We start from the raw sequence: 19,317 nt of genomic DNA, 5'->3' as shown, positions 1-19,317 counted from the left end.
CATAGTAAATCTTCAGCACTAGAGCTGGGCAACCAAATTTAAAGTCCTCAAATTACAAGTTACGTACTGCAGCTTTAAGCAGGGGTCGACACCTACAGGATAAGTTAGCAACGACACGACAAAAAACATTGGGAATGTGCTTCAGCACTTGTAATCATTCTCTCATTTTTTATTCATGATAAAAAAAGATATTCATCTTCACAGCGGTGCAGGCTAGAGGCTAACTACTGTAGCGGCGTGAGCTGTGCTGCTAGATGCTGCTGTTAACAGATGCAGTGTACATTCCGATAAAACACTATTGCTGTGTAGGACGGATTTAAATGATTGTATCTGTGTCCTATCAGGTGTAACACGTCAGAGATGTAAGTATTGCTAGCTTGAGCTGAAACTGCTGTTATCTTCAAGCCTGTCAAATGTAGCTTGTAATAATGGCTAGGCTATTTTGTAAGCTAACTCCTGTTACTATCTTGCTAAGCTAACTAGCTAGGACTAGCGTGTACTACATAAACAAGCTGACTGGCGAACTAGCTAACAACACCAGCAGCTAACAGCTTAACACCGACGCATTTCACTTCGTAAAAGTCTTGGTAAACATGTCAGATTTTACAACTTATTATGTGTCACTTTGTTAGCTTTTTTAAAACTAGCTGTACTACCGAAATGGTTTTTTTTAAATAGATCTAGTACCGTAACTATATAGCTGGTAAAGTGGGTACCGCATGCTAACATATGGGTTTGCTTTGCTTCTCAACTCTAGTTACTGCCTGCACGTAGTTGCCGGACACTTCTTAACTTGAAGTAACAATTTGAGTGAAAAGTTGAACCTTTGGGAAATGTACATACATTTCGAATTTTCTTAATATTTGATATGGTCGCATTTATAATAGGTGAACAATTATCGTTAAAAGTCGTTTCTTCAGTGGGAATGGTAGGGCGCAAGAACAGCTGACCTTTTTGTATTGGTGCCAAATTCCAAAAATCTGTAGATTTAAATTTCATTTTCATTTTCAGCATTTAGCAGACGCTTTTATCCAAAGCGACTTACACAATGAGCTGAATTGAGGGTTAAGGGCCTTGCTCAGGGGCCCAGCAGTGGCAACTTGGTGGTGGTGGGGCTTGAACCGGCAACCTTATGATTACTAGTCCAGTACCTTAACCACTTAGCTACCACTGCACTTGTTCTCCCATTAGTAATGCAGATCCTGGTCCCCCAAGTTTTCTTACTAGTTTTCTAACTAATCCATTTATTGGCACTCTGGTAATTCAAATAACTGCACCTAAGATTTCAATTTAATGTCAGGTTGTATGACACAAGAACAGTTCTGTACAGGACAACTGCTGACCCAAAAACAGGACTTTCGGACAAAACCAGATGGTAGGCAACGTTAATTGTATGAAACATTGTAACTTATTTGATGGGTGGCTGCTGTATAACAGAACGCTTTTACTTTGAAATTGCACAAAATAAAAACAAAATAAAGGAAAGTTGCAACAGTATACTAACACTAAAGATCTAATAGTTTAGAAACATTTTATCAGAATGCATTAGGGCATTGCCATCTTTAAATATAAGGATATCACCAGGAAAAGGGTTTGAACTATGTCCACCTAGTCCTGTAAAATTATCTTATGTTTGTTTGGTGTAAACCAAACAAGCTAGGTAACAACCTATCTAACAACATTAATCTCACATTGGATCTCTCTGATCCATACAGTTTGTTTGTACTGTTAAGAAGGAGGTGATACATTTTGCAATGGTATTTCTTTTATTGACCTAAAAAAGCTTAAAAAGGTTTTAAAAAGCCTCAGTTACTTGTTATTAACTAACCAGTTAACATTTCCTTCTCTTAAATTGGTTGCAATACAATAAGATGATAGTTTTATTACATGGCTAAAGTCCAGATAACGTTTCTATTATTCTGACTTTTGATTTACTTTATACTATTATACAAATTTATACTTAATTTCTGATGTATTTAGTTTATATTTGTTTTAATCTACTTTTAATAAAAATAAACATTTACCATATAAATAGCCGCGTTTACATACAGCCTGATGATGTGTTTATAATACCACTAATAGCTCAATCAGAATAAAATACATCTATTTATACACCTCAATTGGCATAGACTAGTCTGACTGAGGTGTGTCATCCACAATTAATTAAATAGATTAATAATAGCCATTTAAATACCTGTATCCCATTACATTCCCAATCTTAAAGTTTAAGTACGGTTTGTGCAAATGCCTTTGCGTTACAGCAGAAGTTAACAAAATTTAACATTGCAGAAGTAAAAACGGATCTGCAGAAGAGACAAAGTTTATGCTGAAAACTTAAACTGAGTTCGCCATAATTTTACAGCAATTAGGTGACATGCTGTTGTTCCTCTTACCCTGACCGAACTCACATGATGCTCATTGTCATGATAATGTGTACACTTAGTGGTACTTTACACATGGGTGTGGTTTTGGATCAGATTATTTGTAACCTGTATTTTATTAGAGGATTTCGTCATTGTACTAAGTTTCTTATTACATCTTTCCTACTTCTTTTTTAGTGTTGGGGATGCAGCCACCTCTACCACCAGCCACAGTCAGAGAGCTGGTGCGCTCCCATCTCCATGTTGACCCTGTAGCTGCAGATTTGCGCTGTAGTCTTTTTGTAGCTGCAGTACAGAACTACAAACGTGATTCTGTGCTGAGACCATTCCCGCCTCAATATCTGAGAGGGGAAATTAAGGATTTTGAGGAGTTGGTAAGTGTATGGATTCAGTAAATCTATCTGAGTGTACCTTTTACTAATACAGGAGTGGACAAAATAACAAACCTGTAATGATATTCGTTGTCTGTTCGTTGCTTTAATTAGCTATAAAAACTCACATTTTGCTAATTGTCTTTCATAGCTGATTAGGGCTAGTAATTGACACTTACCCTAATATAATGTAATCAGTGACAGCTGTGTTTGTCATTTTAATTTAGCCAATACTAGACTGAAGCATAGGATGCTAAAATATTACATTAGTTGTCTAAAAGAGTTCTAACAACTGTGTGGGGAAACCTCCCTGTGACTTGCAGCAGAAGGATGTGAGCTCCTTACCTAGCGTAAGAGACCTGGTTCGACTGGGATCTGGAGAGGCAGACCATCATCTTGCACTAGTACACTGGGTTCTATCTACCAAGAATTTTGCTGTGAAGACCATCCAAAAAGAAGAAGTGTGTGACATTTTTTTAGGAGTATATTAAACATCATCATATTTACTACTGAATGTTATAAATATAGGCTGAAGTGGCCTTATTTTCTAAAAGATCCAAATGATCTAGCCCAGGTTCCATTGTCTCTATAATCATTTCATCTTTAGTGGTCCAGACTCTGTCAACTGATGCAAAATGGTGGGGTCTCATCGCCTGTGCCAGACTTCCTTTTTGAGCTGGAATACTGTGAACAGATAAACTCCAAGTTTGAGAAAACGAGGGGTGGACGGGACATTATCTATGCATTTCATGGCAGCCGATTGGAAAATTTCCACTCCATAATTCACAATGGTTTACACTGCCATCTAAATAAGGTAAGTGCCTAACATGTTTGTGTACTTTGTTTTTGTTAAACTGATAAAATGTATTATTATTTGCTGGCCAGAAAGTATCATTCATCAATAATGTAATATTTTCTTTTTAATTCCAGACATCACTCTTTGGAGAAGGCACTTACCTCACCAGTGATCTTAGTATGGCTTTCCTTTATAGTCCCAATGGAAATGGGTGGTCTGAGAGTGTCCTTGGGCCTGTACTGAGCTGTATTGCTCTGTGTGAGATCATTGATCATCCAGATGTCAAGTGTCAGGTAAAAAATAAAGGTAATGTACCAGTGATTGAAAAGAAAAGTAATAATTATATATCGCTGTATTATAGTTGTTATCCTTAACCCATACATTAGCTATAATACATATGCTAACATGTTTTAGACTCTGAGGGCATTGACCGCAAGCGTTTGAGAGCAAGGAATAGTGAGGGAGGAGATGTGCCGGAGAAGTACTTTGTTGTCACCAATAATGAACTACTAAGAGTGAAGTACTTGCTGGTTTACTCTGAGAAACGCTACAGGACCAGGTAAGGGGGCAAAATGGCTTGTTTATGTTTGACACACTGTTTTTTCAGGATGCATTTACATTTATGGCATTTATGGCTTCTATTCGAAGCAACTTGCAATTAAGACTTACGTTACTGGTGGCTCTTGACTTGCAGTAAGTTAAGGCAGCTACTGCACACAGTTTATATCAGAGGTTCTTAAACTCGTGGTCACAAAAAGTCACTTTTAACAGTAAATTAATATAAAATAGTAGGTGGATAAATCTTGCAAGAAGGTGCTCATGTGGCATTGTTTTATTCACATAAATAAGGCAATGTAGAATATTGCTAGTGTATTATAAGTGTTATGTAATTAATACATTAATTCATTTCTAATTCCCAATTGTGAATCCGGTGCTGCTTGTACAATCCCCAATCTGACCAAGTAGAGCCGAATCACCACACACCCCCTCCAACACATGCCCAATCAAAGGACAAGAAATACATTGGTCATTAAACCAAACATGAAACATAACATCATTTAATTTTGGTACATTCTAGGTTTAAAACACCTATTAAAACAGGGTGCTCGGGTGGCGCATCAGTAAAATATGCTAGCTCAGAAGTGCTGAGATCTCAAGCTCTCAAGTTCGAACCTCAGCTCTGTGTAGCCACCTGACTGGCTGATAGCAGACACACAATTGGCTGTGTGTCTGTAAGGGGCGAGACGATGCCTGACCATAACTGCTGCAATTATTGTCTCTGCTGGTTAATCAATGGTGCCTGCACAATGAGACTGGAGATAACTGATCAGTACGTGATCCTGATCCGAGGTGAAAAGATGGGGTTGGTACTGCATACGTGTTTGTCACAACTCTCCTAGATCAGGAGTGGAGGTCTGCAGCAGTAGAGGTGAATTACAATCAGGTAATTGTAAACAACTAGATTGGGGGGATAATCAGAAAATACATTTTAAAGAAAGACCAGAATATAAGCAGTACAAACTCAGTTACACAGCATAAACACTATACAACCAAAAGTATGTGGATGGAATTCCTAATGATTATGTTTAGGTGTTTCAGTACAATTTCATGTTCAATCAGTGATAATATGCTTCCAACTTTGTGGTAACATTTTGGGTAAGTTCCTTTTCTGTCCCTAAGGACTATACCCCGTGTATACAGAGCAGGGTCCAAGTTGAATGTCAGTTTTAAGCCAGACACTTTCCCCATGTTCTTTATACAAACTCTTGTGTAAAGTGGCGGTTGATATAGCTGCAAGGGGAGGTGGCAACTTCATATTAATGTCTGCATTTTTGGAATGAGATGATTAACAAACTTATGATTAGGGGTCCACATAATTTTGTCCATACAGTGTTTGTACAGGATAGTAGTTTACATTACTTCAAAATGAAACATGTAGCCTTGGCTTAGCTAGGCTAGAGTACTGAAAAAAACAGAATAATGTATAAAAGATTTTTTTTTTTTTTTTTTTTTTTTTTTGTTTGTTCTTTCTGTTTTTCAGACATGCTCAAGGATCATCATGGATGGTCCGACATCATTTTGCCATTATGATGGGTCTCTACCTTTTACTCCTCATACTCATCGGTGCCTTCAACTCCACTACATTTCAGTCATTTTGGCATCGAGTGTTCCGGTGAACCAGGCTCGGGTCACATTTGCCATTTGTCTTTTTCTAAAAAGTGCCTTTTTAGTTGATTCACATTATTTCAACACCTGCAGTGAAGAAAACGCTCAGGAATCTCTGAAAAGGTTATTCCATCCTTGCTGTGTATCAATTGTACTGACAGTACACATCATTTTATTAAATTTTTACTAGGAATTTATTAGTACATACATTTTTAAAATCAACATTTAATTCATTATGAGAACTTGTATGTCTATAGGAATGGAAGCCTTCCTGTCCAGACCAGGGGCTTTTGTATCATTGTAGCAAAACACAAATGTTTTGTGTGTTGTTCTTATGTACAATGATGGTATTTGCTGTACAACCAAATAATATGGGACAACGTGCTTGTCTGTTACTCAGTGCATGGTTTTCGAGTCAGACATTGCCAAGTCCTGTAGCTGCTATTATGCTTATCATAGGGAACCACTGATTAACCAACACTTGCTTTAGTCTTTGTAGTGCTGACTATCATTTTTTTATAGGAACTCATTCATGTAGGAAGTTCTGTTTCAGTTCATGCTTTACACAAAAACAATATACAACCATAATGAATATCATTTTTTAGATGACTAAAAATGACTAGTTAAAAGGTCTTAATATATCTCTACATTAAAAAAACCAATAGCACTGTAACCTAAGACCAAATTTGGGGGGTAGATTGCCAGCTATTCCATGTACGGCTGATTATCAACATGGTGGTGTTATATACTGATTTTATTTCCTAAACAAAAAGGTTTCTAATTGTCAATTATGTTGTATCATTTGATCATTGAATATATGTACAGGTCCATGACCGCCAAGCTATTTTGCTTTGGTTAAGCCTAAGATAGTTTACACCCGAGTCAATAAACACAAACATTTTAACAAGTTGTCAGCTTTTCTTTTTTAATGCATTTTCTCCCCCTTTTCTCTTGACTTTTTTACCCAAAATAATGCCACAATGTAAGCACAAAGCAAAACTTTAAAGCTTTTATTAAATTAGATTACTATAAAACATTGCAGAACGCTTATGTTTGCCTTGCCATCGTTAAACTTTTACAATTCTCTGAATTTATTATGTATTGACCTTATAAACATTATTAGTTTTTGACATAACTGTACTATTGATTTTATATTTTGTAACGAAACAAACAAGTGACTGCAAATATAATGATATTTATTAAAATCAGCTCTGCACAACAGACTTATAGCTCCATATTTCTAGTTTAGTGATTTGCCTGGAATGTATTCCATTACTGTGCTATATCTGCAGGTAGAAATAGGCTCTTATCAGATTTGGTACACTACACCCTTATTTAAGGTTCAACGCAGCTAAACAAAGATTAACACACTATCACTTACAAATAAGAAAATGAAAATGATGTAGACAGCTTTCAGAAGCGCGTGTCTGCTTTTAATGGCAATCGCTTCCGTTGAGTTTCATCTTTTTCTGTAAAAGCAATAAGCAGTAACCCTTATACTTTTCACATTGCAAGGACAGCCTTTCAAAAATGCATATGAAATACATAAGACATTGTCTGAAATTTGCATAGACTGTCAAATTTATTTTAATGTCAAGTAGTAGCCGATTTAAACAGTTATACTGTCAGTCTTTAATAGGATTTCATGTGAAGCTGATGTTTCACGTCATCATTTTGACTTATTTTACTTGAGTATGTAAGCGGATCATCACTGCTTTCCACAGCAAACCTTAAGACTGACCTAGTCTATATAAACAAACAAAAATACTGCAATTAAGTCTCTTTCAGAATAAACCACTTAGGTTCTGTTCCATTGGATGACTTAGTTTCAGTTCTCTAGCATGGCTCTGGTGAGGGTCTGGTTGTAAGGAGAGGTCATGCTGAAAAGCAGTCATGAAATGTGTTGGGTGATGAAGCTGGGGTCACATGAAATCCTCGTAGTCTTGTGCATAACCACCGTCAAACTCGCCGTAGTCATCCAGGTCATCCTTCAACTTGGCTTTTAACCCACCTCCTGGTAAAACACCTTTTTTTTTCTTCTTTCCTTTGTTTTGCTGTGAATTTAGCAAGATAGAGCAAATATTAGGAGAGAATAATACGTTTCTAGAAGGTAATTAACAAAAACTTTTTTGTATTTGCAACAACCTGTTCAATATACTTTGTTCCATAGAATTTTAATGGCATAACTCTTGGTTGTGGATGTTGGGTTTATACTGATGGCCTAATTCTAAGCCTTTAACAACCTGAGGTCATACAACATAACATGGTAGACAAAACCAACCTAACCAGGTCTTAATACCTTTTTATATTTGTGAAAAAACTAAAAAGAGTACATGGTCAAAAAGAAACGTGCACCGGAGAAATCTTGCTCACAACAATTCCAGGTTTGGGTGTCATCATGGCATTTCAGTGACTTATGACAGTTACATTAGGGATATCTAAACACAAAGATGATCACATATGCTGTTGCCAGGCAGCCATTAAGCTAAGCTCCTTGTGTGTTCTGGTCCATTTTGCTGCTAAACACATTAGCCTTCATAAACACAGCAGCTAAAAGGCAAATATGTACCTTCTATCTGATTGCAGTACAGGGAAAACTGTAATATGTTTAGTGTGTAGCTATAGGTGCTGCTGGTTAAATTCTCCATACTGTATTTCAGCACACTGATCTGAAATAAAAAATGGCTAGTGTGACGCTCAGGTGGCACGGCGGTCTAACATGCTACACTGCGGAGCATCTGGCAGTGTTTAAGGAGTGGAAGATCAGACTGGGTCTCTGTGTGGGAACCAAACAGTGGCAAGTATTAAACAGCAGCCACGGATGGACGTGTATCGAAGGGGACGTGTGGTGATCCAACTTCTTGATCAGGTCGGAGGTTGTGCAAGCTGCCGCACATACACAATTGGAAACTGGAAATGACTAGAAATAAAGGCCAGTGTGCTTGAACCAAGTCAGTATTTCATTTTAAGGTAATTGTATTTCATTTAATTGTACTTCAGACAGACTATAAGAAAGAATTAATAATATATCGATATTTAATTATGTACTGCACTGTCCATATACATATCTATAGATCAATATGCTTAAGAAACCAATAAGGTTAAATTGTCTTCGACCAGCTTACCTTTTCTTGCCTTTGCTTCTCACCGAGTAGCACTGTAAGTGAGTTGTTTATCTTTTTCAGGTCGTCAACTTCCACTGTCAGACAAATCACAAGTCATGACCTAACCATGTGCACGACAATTTAGACTGTATCTATCAAAACGTTCTGATAAATAAATAAATCACTAACAGATGATACAGCAATGCATGAAGGCAACACTCACATGAAAGACACAGGTCTCTAAACAGGGACTCTAAAAAGCTGGAATAGTGTATCGACTTCTCATATGGAGTTATTTTTTCTACTAGCAACCGCTCAAACTCTGTAAAGTCGTCTTTGGAGGAGGGACTCATAGCATCTATACCCGTTACGTTATTTGATACACCTAATGGACAAAACACACACACAAAATGTTTACAGTAGCTGAACGTGTTAAGACATCTTTGAAACAGTTTATAAAGCAAGCACAGTACAGTGCTAAGCAAAGCTCACCAAAAGTGTCTTTTGCTAGTTCCAAGTCTGAATCCTCTTGAAGTTTTTCCAGTCCAAGTTTATCTTCTAACTCCTGCTCGGGTGTGAGCTCTGTCGTGTCTTCTGATTCCTCTAACTGTCACAGAAGTGATGAATTAACAGCAGAATGTTTTGGTGGTAATTTGATTTCTCACAGCAAGATGACATCATGGATCATGCAATGAAACAGAATGGAATGCCTTTCTTTGTCATATATACATGTACACATGTACAGTACAATGAAATTCTTTTTCTGCATATCCCAGCTTGTTTAGAAGCTGGGGTCAAAGCACAGAGGCAGCTATTTTACGGCACCCCTGGAGCTGCAGTGGTTAAGGGTCTTGCTCAAGTGTCCAACAGTGGCTGCAAAGCAGAGCCTGGATTTAAGCCCACAACCGTTGAGTGGCCACTGGGCTACCTTTGTCCCATTTGTCCCATGAACTAGAAACTGCCCTTGCCCAAGGGCCAACACTGTCTGCATGGCACTCTAATACTGAAGTTTTGCTACATAATTTAAAAATATATTTTAAATATAATATATAAAATACAGAATTTTGTTTACTACAGGCACTATAGCATGAATCACTTACCCGATTTTGAAGCTCCTCTTGTTTTTTTCTCTCTAAACTCTCTTTTTCTTTAATTTTATCACTAAGTTTCTTCTTCTCTGATGGCTTTGCCACTGTGATTGAGAATATGTAAATGTAAAAGCATCATCAACCAAATAAAATCATAATTTTTTTTTTTTTATTAACTGTAACCCACCTGCTTTGGTGTCTTCCACCTTTTCTTCTTCCTCATCATCCCAGTTATCCTGAATAAGGGAAAAAAATTACTACCAGCAGTTTCCAGAGTTTCTTACGTAGTATTTTCTTGGCACTTTGCATAAAAATGTAATATTTTACATCATGAAGTACATATGTAGGTAGTTGGTATAGGCATAATGGTGTAAGAAATGTATTGTAATTCTGATAATAAATGTGCAATAGCATTTCAAAGAACATTAAATATTACATGTGTTCATTGTTCAAACAGTAGATGAGAACATGACAACACAAAACACAGTATTAATTTATTATTTTAATGGGGTTCAAATCAAGACTTTGACTAGGACACTCCAACCCCTATATTTTCCTTTTTTTGAGCTATTCAGAAGTGCACTTGCTCTTATGCTTCAACTCACCGTCATGTTGGTACCCAACTGTACTCGAGCTTTAGATCAAAGATTAATAACCAGGCATTCTCTTTCAACATATTCTGGTAGAGCGCAGAATTTATGTCTGCATCAAATATGGTATGTCCCCCAAACCCTATAGTAGCAAAGCATTTCCAAGGCATCAAACAACTACCACCTTGTGGTTCTTACAGTATTCCACGTGTAACCCACGTCTTCCAAAACATTACACTTTTAACTCGTCAGTCTACATAATATTATTCCAAAAGGCCTTCAAGTCATCAGGTAGTTTTATGACAAATGTAAGACAAGCCACACAGACTCATAAGAAGCTGGGATATGCGAAGAAAGAATTTAATGATACTGTACATCTGTATATGTATATATGACAAATAAACGCATTCTATTCTATTAAGAGACCAGAGGCAGGGGTTAAACCCTGATGCCCAGAACCCAGGTGGCTACGTGGCTATTCTACCAGATGAACCACTGTTCCCCATTCTAGAACACACTGTATATTACTGTTTATCTGCCTTTAATCTATTGCTTACTTTTATCAAACCACATGTAACACTGGGCCAGCACAGTGGCACGGTGGGGTCTTGTGGACCTGGGACCGATCAATGTCTCTGGTCACTATCTAGAGTCTGGCATGTTCTTCCAATGTAGGTTTCAGGCGGCACAGTGCCTCAGTGTGTAGCACTGTCGTCTCACAGCAAGAAGGTCCTGGGTTCGATTCCCAGTTGGGGCGGTACGGGTCCTTTCTGTGTGGAGTTTGCGTGTTCTCCCCGTGTCTGTGTGGGTTTCCTCCGGGAGCTCCGGTTTCCTCCCACAGTACAAAGACATGCAAGTGAAGTGAACTGTAGAAACTGAATTGTCCAGGACTGTGTTTAATATTGAACTTGTGAACTGATGAATCTTGTGTAATGAGTAACTACCGTTTCTGTCAGGAATGTAACCAAAATTGTCAAACATGACGTTAAAATCCTAATAAATAATAATACAATGTAGGTTTCTACCAGATACCCTGTTCACCCAAAAACAAACATAAAGGTGCAATGATGCAGTATGTCTTTAATCTATTGCTTACTTTAATCAAACCATAAATATATTCTTGAACCACATGTAACACAGGACCAGCACAGTGGCACAGTGGGGTCCTGTGGACCTGGGACCGATCACTGCCTCTGGTCACTATCTAAAGAGTCTGGTATGTTCTGGAATGTGGGTTTCGGGCGGCACAATCAGTGGGTCGCCTCACAGCAAGAAGGTCCTGGGTTCGATCCCCGGGTACGGTACGGGTCCTTTCTGTGTGGAGTTTGCATGTTCTCCCCATGTCTGCGTGGGTTTCCTCCAGGAGCTATGGTTTCCTCCCACAGTCCAAAGACATGCAAGTGAGGTGAACTGGAGATACTAAATGACTGTGTTTGACATTGAACTTGTGAACTGATGAATCTTGTGTAATGAGTAACTACCGTTTCTGTCATGAATGTAATCAAAGTGTGTAAAACATGATGTTAAAACCCTAATAAATAATAATAATACAATGTAGGTTTCTACCAGGTACCCTGTTCACACAAAAACAAACATAAAGGTGCAATGATGCAGTATTGTTAGTTTGTTTATTAGGATTTTAATGTCATGTTTTACACTTTGGTTATATTCATGACAGGAACGGTGGATACTCGTTACACAAGATTCTTCAGTTCACAAGATTCTATCGAACACAGTCATGGACAATTCAGTGTCTCCAATTCACCTTACTTGCATGTCTTTGGACTGTGGGAGGAAACCGGAGCACCCGGAGTAAACCCACGCAGACACGGGGAGAACATGCAAACTCCACACAGAAAGGACCCGGACCGCCCCACCTGGGGATCGAACCCAGGACCTTCTTGCTGTGAGGCCAATGATGCAGTAAGTCACTGTGTGATAGGATGGCAGCCGGTACAGCATGTGTTTCTGTCATATGCCCAGTGTTTCTAGTGGCACCAGACCACCACAACACTATAAATAAATATTAAAAAGCAGGGCCAAACGGTTTTACACTGTTATACTTTCAGTAGTTTTACGGGCGGCACGGTAGCTCAGTGGGTAGCACTGTCGCCTCACAGCAAGAAGGTCCTGGGTTCGATCCGCAGGTGGGGCGACCCGGGTCCTTTCTGTGTGGAGTTTGCATGTCCTCCCCGTGTCTGCGTGGGTTTACTCCGGGTGCTCCGGTTTCCTCCCACAGTCCAAAGACATGCAAGTGAGGTGATACTAAATTGTCCAGGACTGTGTTTGATATAACCTTGTGAACTGATAAACCTTGTGTAAAGAGTAACTACCGTTCCTGTCATGAATGTAACCAAAGTGTAAAACATGACGTTAAAATCCTAATAAACAAACAAAGAAACAGTAGTTTTACTTGTATGCAGGTTAATGTGGTAAAGTTGTTTCAGTGCAAATAGTCTCTTTTTGTGTTGTGTAAAAGAGGGGCTGCATATTTTAACTTAAACTTGTACAAGAGAGTAAAATCCATCTGTATGGAACACTATGACTGTACTGTACTGTACTGTACTCTACATCATCACGTAGACTTCATTAGTAACCAGTTAGCATCTTATCTCATTATTTAGCTTAGCCATATAGCTAATACACCATCTTACTAGCTACTTTGCTAACAGTTTAAACATATGGACACGTCCATGGTGCTACACGGTGATTAAACTGAATGAGTCTCATCATTAGCATGAGCGAACATGTTAAAACTACTGTACAGTACAACTCCACTGTTACTAACTTTCACATCTTCATCGTCATCCTCTCCTTCCCACTTATCATGCACTGTTGCCTTCTGAACGGGCTCGTCCGGTTCAAAACTGTCCGCGTCTGCAACACACGGAGAACAGCGTTTCCATTAAACCACATCCTACATTAGTAATGCAGAGAGTACACACTTCCAATCTACCATATGTGTAACTCATAACTGTTCTAGTGATGTGAAATACTCACCCCAAGAATCTGAGTCCGCCATTTTGGATGCACCAGTGTCTGAAACTCAGCAAGTAAAGTGAAGCGGCATTCAACATCATAAAAAAACTTCAAACGTAAAGTTTATCAACATGCTGCTATTTATTTAAAACATTTTAACAAGGGAACATTTACTTCACATACCTTACAGCTTTATAAACTACTAATACTACTATTATTTATAATTATGAATGTAAATGAGTGACAGTAGGTGATAGCGTGTCATTTGGATTGGTGCCCAGTGTTACAGGACAGGTTCCAGACATGGCTGGATTACTGACCGGGCCAGTGGGGCCAGCGGGGGGGGGGGCCCTGGCCCTGGCCCAAAACATTTTGCGATGCCTATCAACATTTATGATACAATATATTTTTATTTCCGAGGGCCCTCCATTTTAAGGATCCTCTGACTATTAGGGACTTTGACCCCAGGGCCTCTTGGGGGCCCTAGCCATGCTTTTGGGGCCCCTAGCCGGGGCCCTAGCCATGCTTTTGGGCCCAAGCCATGCTTTTGGGCCCCTTATGAAAATGGATGAGGCGTTGTGGCACTGCTCTGACTTCGACTTCTGGCTATTAGGGGTCTCTTTGCCCAGGGGCCCAGACTATCCTTAATCCGTCCTTGGTTCCAGATTATTGTTATTATTATTTATTTATTTATTTATTATTTTATTATATTAACTGAAGGGGTAGAATGTGAAAGGGGTTTGTGTTTGTATTGAACTGTTATGTATTACAGTTGTAGCTAAGTGCTTAAGGTACTGGTAATCAGAAGATGGATGGATGGATGGATGGATGGATGGATAGGAAATTAAAGCCCCAGTAACATAATACAACAAATAATTAACAGTACAAAACAAAACAAAAGCAAACAGAAAAACTAGAACTGAGTATTTCTTGTATTTTACATAAAATGGGTAACTGTACTGACTATGCATGAGGTATAGTTTCAGTGTAAAGATTAAAAAGTAATTAAATTATTAATTAAATAGTAAAGTGACATGTGACAATATTGCACAATGAGGCCAATATAGCCATATATATACTGTACATACTCATATACATACATATACACATATGCAAATACATACACCTACAGTATATATACATTTGTATGCGCATACAAGTACGTACAGACATGGCTAAATTAGGACCCTAAGTCTTTAGCTACAGCCAGCCGTCCCTGCCTGGTGGAGTTGTAGAGCCTAATGGCTTTGGGTACAAAGGACCTTCTAAGCCTGTCCGTGGAGCAGCTCTGTGACAGCAGCCTGTCACTTCAAGCCTCACCACTGCCAGGTTGCCAGTGTTGGGACCTTGAGCATGACCCGTAACCCTCAGTTGCTTAGACTGTATACTGTCACAACTGTAAGTCACTTTGGATAAAAAGCGTCCGCTAAATGCCAAAAATGTAAATGTTACGGAACATGTTCTTCTCTGGGTTCTTTAGGTCCTTCCCAACTCCCTGAAACATACAGTGTGTATTTAATTTACTCCAAATCACCCCCAGGTGTGAGTGTGTAAACAAAATGACCAAAATGGAAAAATAACCATATAACCTTCACCTCAGTTTTATAAATGTTTCTTTTGTCTTACCATAGTTACCTGTAATTTTACTACTGCTACTGCTACTTCTACTACTACTACATCTAATAATAATAAAAAATAATTTTCCAATTTAAAACCAACCCAAAACAAGCCAAACCAAAAACCTAAGTCCTGAACTCTAGTCGTGTATTAAAACTTGGCTGTCCCAGAGCTTTACTACGTGTGGTTATAGCCGGACTTTTATTTTGATACCAGGCACTTGCTCCATCCATCAGTAACGCGCTTAGTTAGCCTGTAGTTCATTGCTGTAACGTGAGAGCATTCCCTTTCAGTGAGTCATAACAATAGGCTTAGCTGACTAAAAGAGTCGACTCTTTTTAAACCTAAACGGCTCTTCGTTAGCATTGCCAGTTTTTAAATTTAGCCGAGATGTTACTACTACCTGTGATTATTTGTTAACCAGCATTTATTTTGCTTCCTAATTACTAAAGTAATATAGATAAAATATGTATGTTTAATAATTACGCCATATATAATATATCTTTACATAAATATTTATTGCAAACTGATATTAAAATATAACTTATATATGGAAATGTGTTGCCCTATTTTGTGATTGTATGAAATTAAAATGACACTTCATTTACTGATTGATTATTTTTTGAGCAGGGCATGACAAAACTGTAAAAATTTGTGGCTTTGAAGTGGCACAACAAGGGCTCACCCTATGTCCAGAAAACAGAAGGGTTTTTTGCCGACTTAGTCATTTGTGGCCAAAAGCCAGAAGCTTATTGGCCTGACTCCCTCCCTAAACAAGGACAATTTTGTCTCGGTCATTAATAATGAAACACTAGCCAATCTCAGTGCTGTGTTCACTACACTCCAAGACGCTGAAACAAAACTGGTCAACAGTCCTGCACTAGACAGACTGCTGTATCTGGTACTAAGCATCATATGTGCTTTGCTGCGGCTCAGAAAATCACATTGCTAAAACCCACAAGGTGCACATACAGTTACGAAAGTCGAACTACCGGAGCTTATAGTGCCAAATCTTTAGGGACTTATGTCTACCCAGGCAAACAAAATTGCACATACAGTCCAAAATCATATAACACTCAAAGGTTTTAGTTCAGCTCACAGTGGAAACTGGTTCATCCGTAAATATGCTGCCCCACTCCATCTACCAGCAGCATTTCAGCAACATTCCACCACAGTCAGGCTTGTGACGTATTTCAAATATCACATTTCTGTCCTGGGCTCATTGTTAGCAAATGTGTTGACAAGAAACATCACGGCACCTGTTATATTCTTCACTGTTCATTTAGGAACTTTTCTGCACTTACTGCACTTAAACTTAAGCTAAGGTGTCTACCACTGTCTCTCAGGGATGCTGTTTCCAACTGAAACGTTTTTGTGGCATAATTAATCTTTCTAGTGGCATATTTAAAACATTTTAAACTTTTACTATTGTGGCATGGAAAATCAGGAGGAATTAGACTGTGTGTTGACCCAAGAGAGCCCAATAAAGCAGTGATCACTGACTGTTTAACTTTTTCCCACATGGACAAGTTTCTTTCTACACTTCGGGGCATAACAGTTTTCACTATTGATTCAGCAATACATCAATCACTATTTTCTCGGACTCTTTTCATGGTACTCACACTCCCTCCCAAGTATTGAATTTATATGGACTGTCAAAGTGCAACTTAGTTTTAAACCGGTAAAGAAACAAATTTTTGACAGCCCTGCTTTAGCTCTTTTTAACCCTATATTGTCAAAAATAATATCCATTGTTGTGTCTGATTATGGTCTCAGAGCAGTACACACTGCATTTGCTTCTCACTCCCTCACCAGATGAACGAAAATATTTAATGGTTGAAAAAGAGGTAGTGGTCTGTGGAAAACTGGTAAACTTATCTGTGGGACTGCCTTTTCACACTGTGCACAGATATCAAGCAATGACGCTCCTGTAACTACAAAGGGTATTGGCAGAACCGACATGCATGTTGCGAGATGGCCTGCATGACTCTGTTGTAATTTTGACGTGGTGTATCGGCCTGCTTAGAAAATGCTGCTGCAGACTCTTTCTCACATGCCTCTGCCTGCCACTCCAGATCAAGTAAATGACATTGAGCCTGAGTATGTTGCTATGTTCACTGCAGCCCTTCACTCAACGTCGGTTTCCAAATTTGCAGCTGCATCTACTGGGTCAGTGGCAACCCTTTTCGATCCAACCCTATGACCCAGAAATTCTACCTCCCACTGCATAAGCATACATTTCTCAGGATTGGGAGACAAATTTGCCTTTTCAATTCTTTAAAACACAGCCGACCAATGGTATACAGCAAAAGGTCAGCTAAAAACATGATTCACTCAGTGGGGATGCTATGCAAGACCATTTCCTCCTCCATTTGGTCAGCTGGTTTTTGGCAGTGCATGAGTGGCAGGTAGCAGACACGTTGTCTAATCAGGGCAGTGATGCCGTGCTGGCACAGTGTGGTGTGCAGCAGTTGCTGTAGTTGGCAGCAATGATGTGGCTATAGTGGTGGATTAGTTCTACCAGCTGCTGCTGTTGCTTCTGACTCAGGCCTTGGTTGCTGCATTGGAGCGTGAAAAAGAGTGCTTTGCTGTGAGGATTCGAATTGCCATCTGCCTTCTTGGTATGGCATTTTTTCTCTTTTAGGATTGCTCTTTTTATTTTTTTTTTTTGTCATACCGATTTCTCACTAACAAGCCCCTTACCATTGTCCAACCTCAGCACCGGCAGTAATGATGGTAGTGTTAATAGGAGTAAGGATGTCAAATCTAAGACTGCACAGATAGCCATTCTCTACCACAAAGAAGCAATGGATGATATGTTGTCCACCAGGTTATAGAGTGAGCTGTTGTTTTCTCTCGATCCTCACTGCTTGTCTGGTTACTCTTTCCACTTTCCTGGTAGCAGCTTTTTAAATATAGACAATTGAAGATCGACCATTGCAGATAAGATATCGCCAATGCTAACCTATGTGCTGGGGAGTGATGGCACACCCCTCCACCAAGCACATTCTTTGGGAAAGGAAGCTTTTCCACAAGGCCAGAAGTATGAGACACCCCATGGTCACCCATGCTTGATGCTTGCTTTCACCTTTTTTTGGGAGAGCCTATCCTTTCCCCAAAAATGTCAGTCCAGTTCTTTGCAGCTGTGGTGCCTATGCTTTCTGCTTGCTTTCTCCTTCTTTGGGAGAGCTAACCCTTCCCTCAAAAATGTCAGTCCAGTTCTTTGCAGCTGTGGTGGTTTCTTCCTGTTTTACATCGGCCTCACCTCTCTTCGCCATTCCAGCTTGCTTGTCATGCTCCATCATGCTGGCATTTGACGTACTACATCACCAGTTTAGCAGATCCCACTTCTGACACCAATATAGTGTAGACTATTTCTTTACAAAACCAGACTTACTGAAAACACTTTTTTGGCTTTTATTGGGTGGCTCATTTAGGTATACAGGTGTACTGCACAGGCAGTATCCCAACCACTGAACAATAACGTTTGCAGGAATAACATCATTAAAAACAGTCAAGCCCTGGGTGCCCAGGTGGCGCAGCGGGATATTCTGCTAGCACACCAGTGCCGAGATTCTGAACTCCTTGGTTTGAAACTTGGCGTTGCCACCGGTTGGCTGGGCACCATAATTGGCAGTGCCTGCAGGAGATACTAATTGGCCACCGTATCTGCTAGGGCAGGACGACCGGACTATGTGTGGGTGGGATCTTCATACGCTGTGTAAGGACCTGATTGGCGAAAGAGACGCCTGTGCAGAATGCAGGGGCGAGAAAAAGAGGGCTGTGCACGTGTCAGAAGAGGCGTGAGCAGCGGCATGCTCTCCTCGGATGCAATTGGGTATCCCCAGCAGCGGAAGACAAATTGACTGAGCTAAATCGGGAGGAAAATGTGGAGAAAATTAATTTAAAAACACAGTCAAGCCCTCCTAAAAAGACAAGGTAAGACTACCTACAAGTCTTTGCAACCATAACTATTTACATAATCTCCCGAGGGGCTTCAGTGACAGTCCAGCAGGCAAGGCCCCAATAGTTGCCAAGGTTGCAATATAAAACATTAATTTATTTGCCCTGCTCTTATCTGAAGTATTTGCTGACAAATGTGGTTTCTCTCTACATAATACACCTTCGCTATACTTAGATATACGGGCGACACGGTGGCTCAGTCGCCTCACAGCAAGAAGGTCCTGGGTTCGATCCCCCAGGTGGAGCGGTCTAAGTCCTTTCT

General features: G+C 39.5%; 2 protein-coding genes across 4 annotated transcripts; one reads left to right on the top strand and one right to left on the bottom strand.

The window, feature by feature from the left end:
* The first annotated feature begins 219 nt into the window (after positions 1-219).
* Positions 220-8,623, top strand: parp16 (poly (ADP-ribose) polymerase family, member 16). Of its 3 annotated transcripts, none has more exons than XM_062992176.1 (7): positions 220-362; positions 2,559-2,755; positions 3,076-3,213; positions 3,360-3,566; positions 3,683-3,854; positions 3,963-4,107; positions 5,590-6,621. In XM_062992176.1, exons 2-7 carry the CDS (start codon positions 2,567-2,569, stop codon positions 5,723-5,725), a joined length of 987 nt encoding a protein of 328 aa, XP_062848246.1. In that variant the 5' UTR covers positions 220-362; positions 2,559-2,566; the 3' UTR covers positions 5,726-6,621. The 3 variants fall into 3 exon arrangements, with proteins under 3 accessions (XP_062848246.1, XP_062848253.1, XP_062848238.1); XM_062992183.1 differs by lacking the exons at positions 220-362; positions 5,590-6,621 and adding exons at positions 1,118-1,375; positions 8,375-8,623; XM_062992168.1 differs by lacking the exon at positions 220-362 and adding an exon at positions 1,118-1,375.
* On the bottom strand, positions 7,278-13,535 carry eif3ja (eukaryotic translation initiation factor 3, subunit Ja). The gene is made up of 8 exons (XM_062992196.1): positions 13,497-13,535; positions 13,285-13,373; positions 10,094-10,142; positions 9,919-10,010; positions 9,311-9,425; positions 9,042-9,203; positions 8,840-8,913; positions 7,278-7,768 (listed from the first exon to the last, which is right to left on the bottom strand). Exons 1-8 carry the CDS (start codon positions 13,516-13,518, stop codon positions 7,637-7,639), a joined length of 735 nt encoding a protein of 244 aa, XP_062848266.1. The 5' UTR covers positions 13,519-13,535; the 3' UTR covers positions 7,278-7,636.
* Between the last annotated feature and the right edge of the window lie 5,782 nt (positions 13,536-19,317).

The sequence above is a fragment of the Trichomycterus rosablanca genome, chromosome 1 (genome assembly GCF_030014385.1).
Source record: "Trichomycterus rosablanca isolate fTriRos1 chromosome 1, fTriRos1.hap1, whole genome shotgun sequence".
NCBI lineage: Eukaryota > Metazoa > Chordata > Actinopteri > Siluriformes > Trichomycteridae > Trichomycterus > Trichomycterus rosablanca.
The sequence above is the reverse complement of the archived record's forward strand: the minus strand, read 5'-3'. Positions and strand labels throughout refer to the sequence as shown.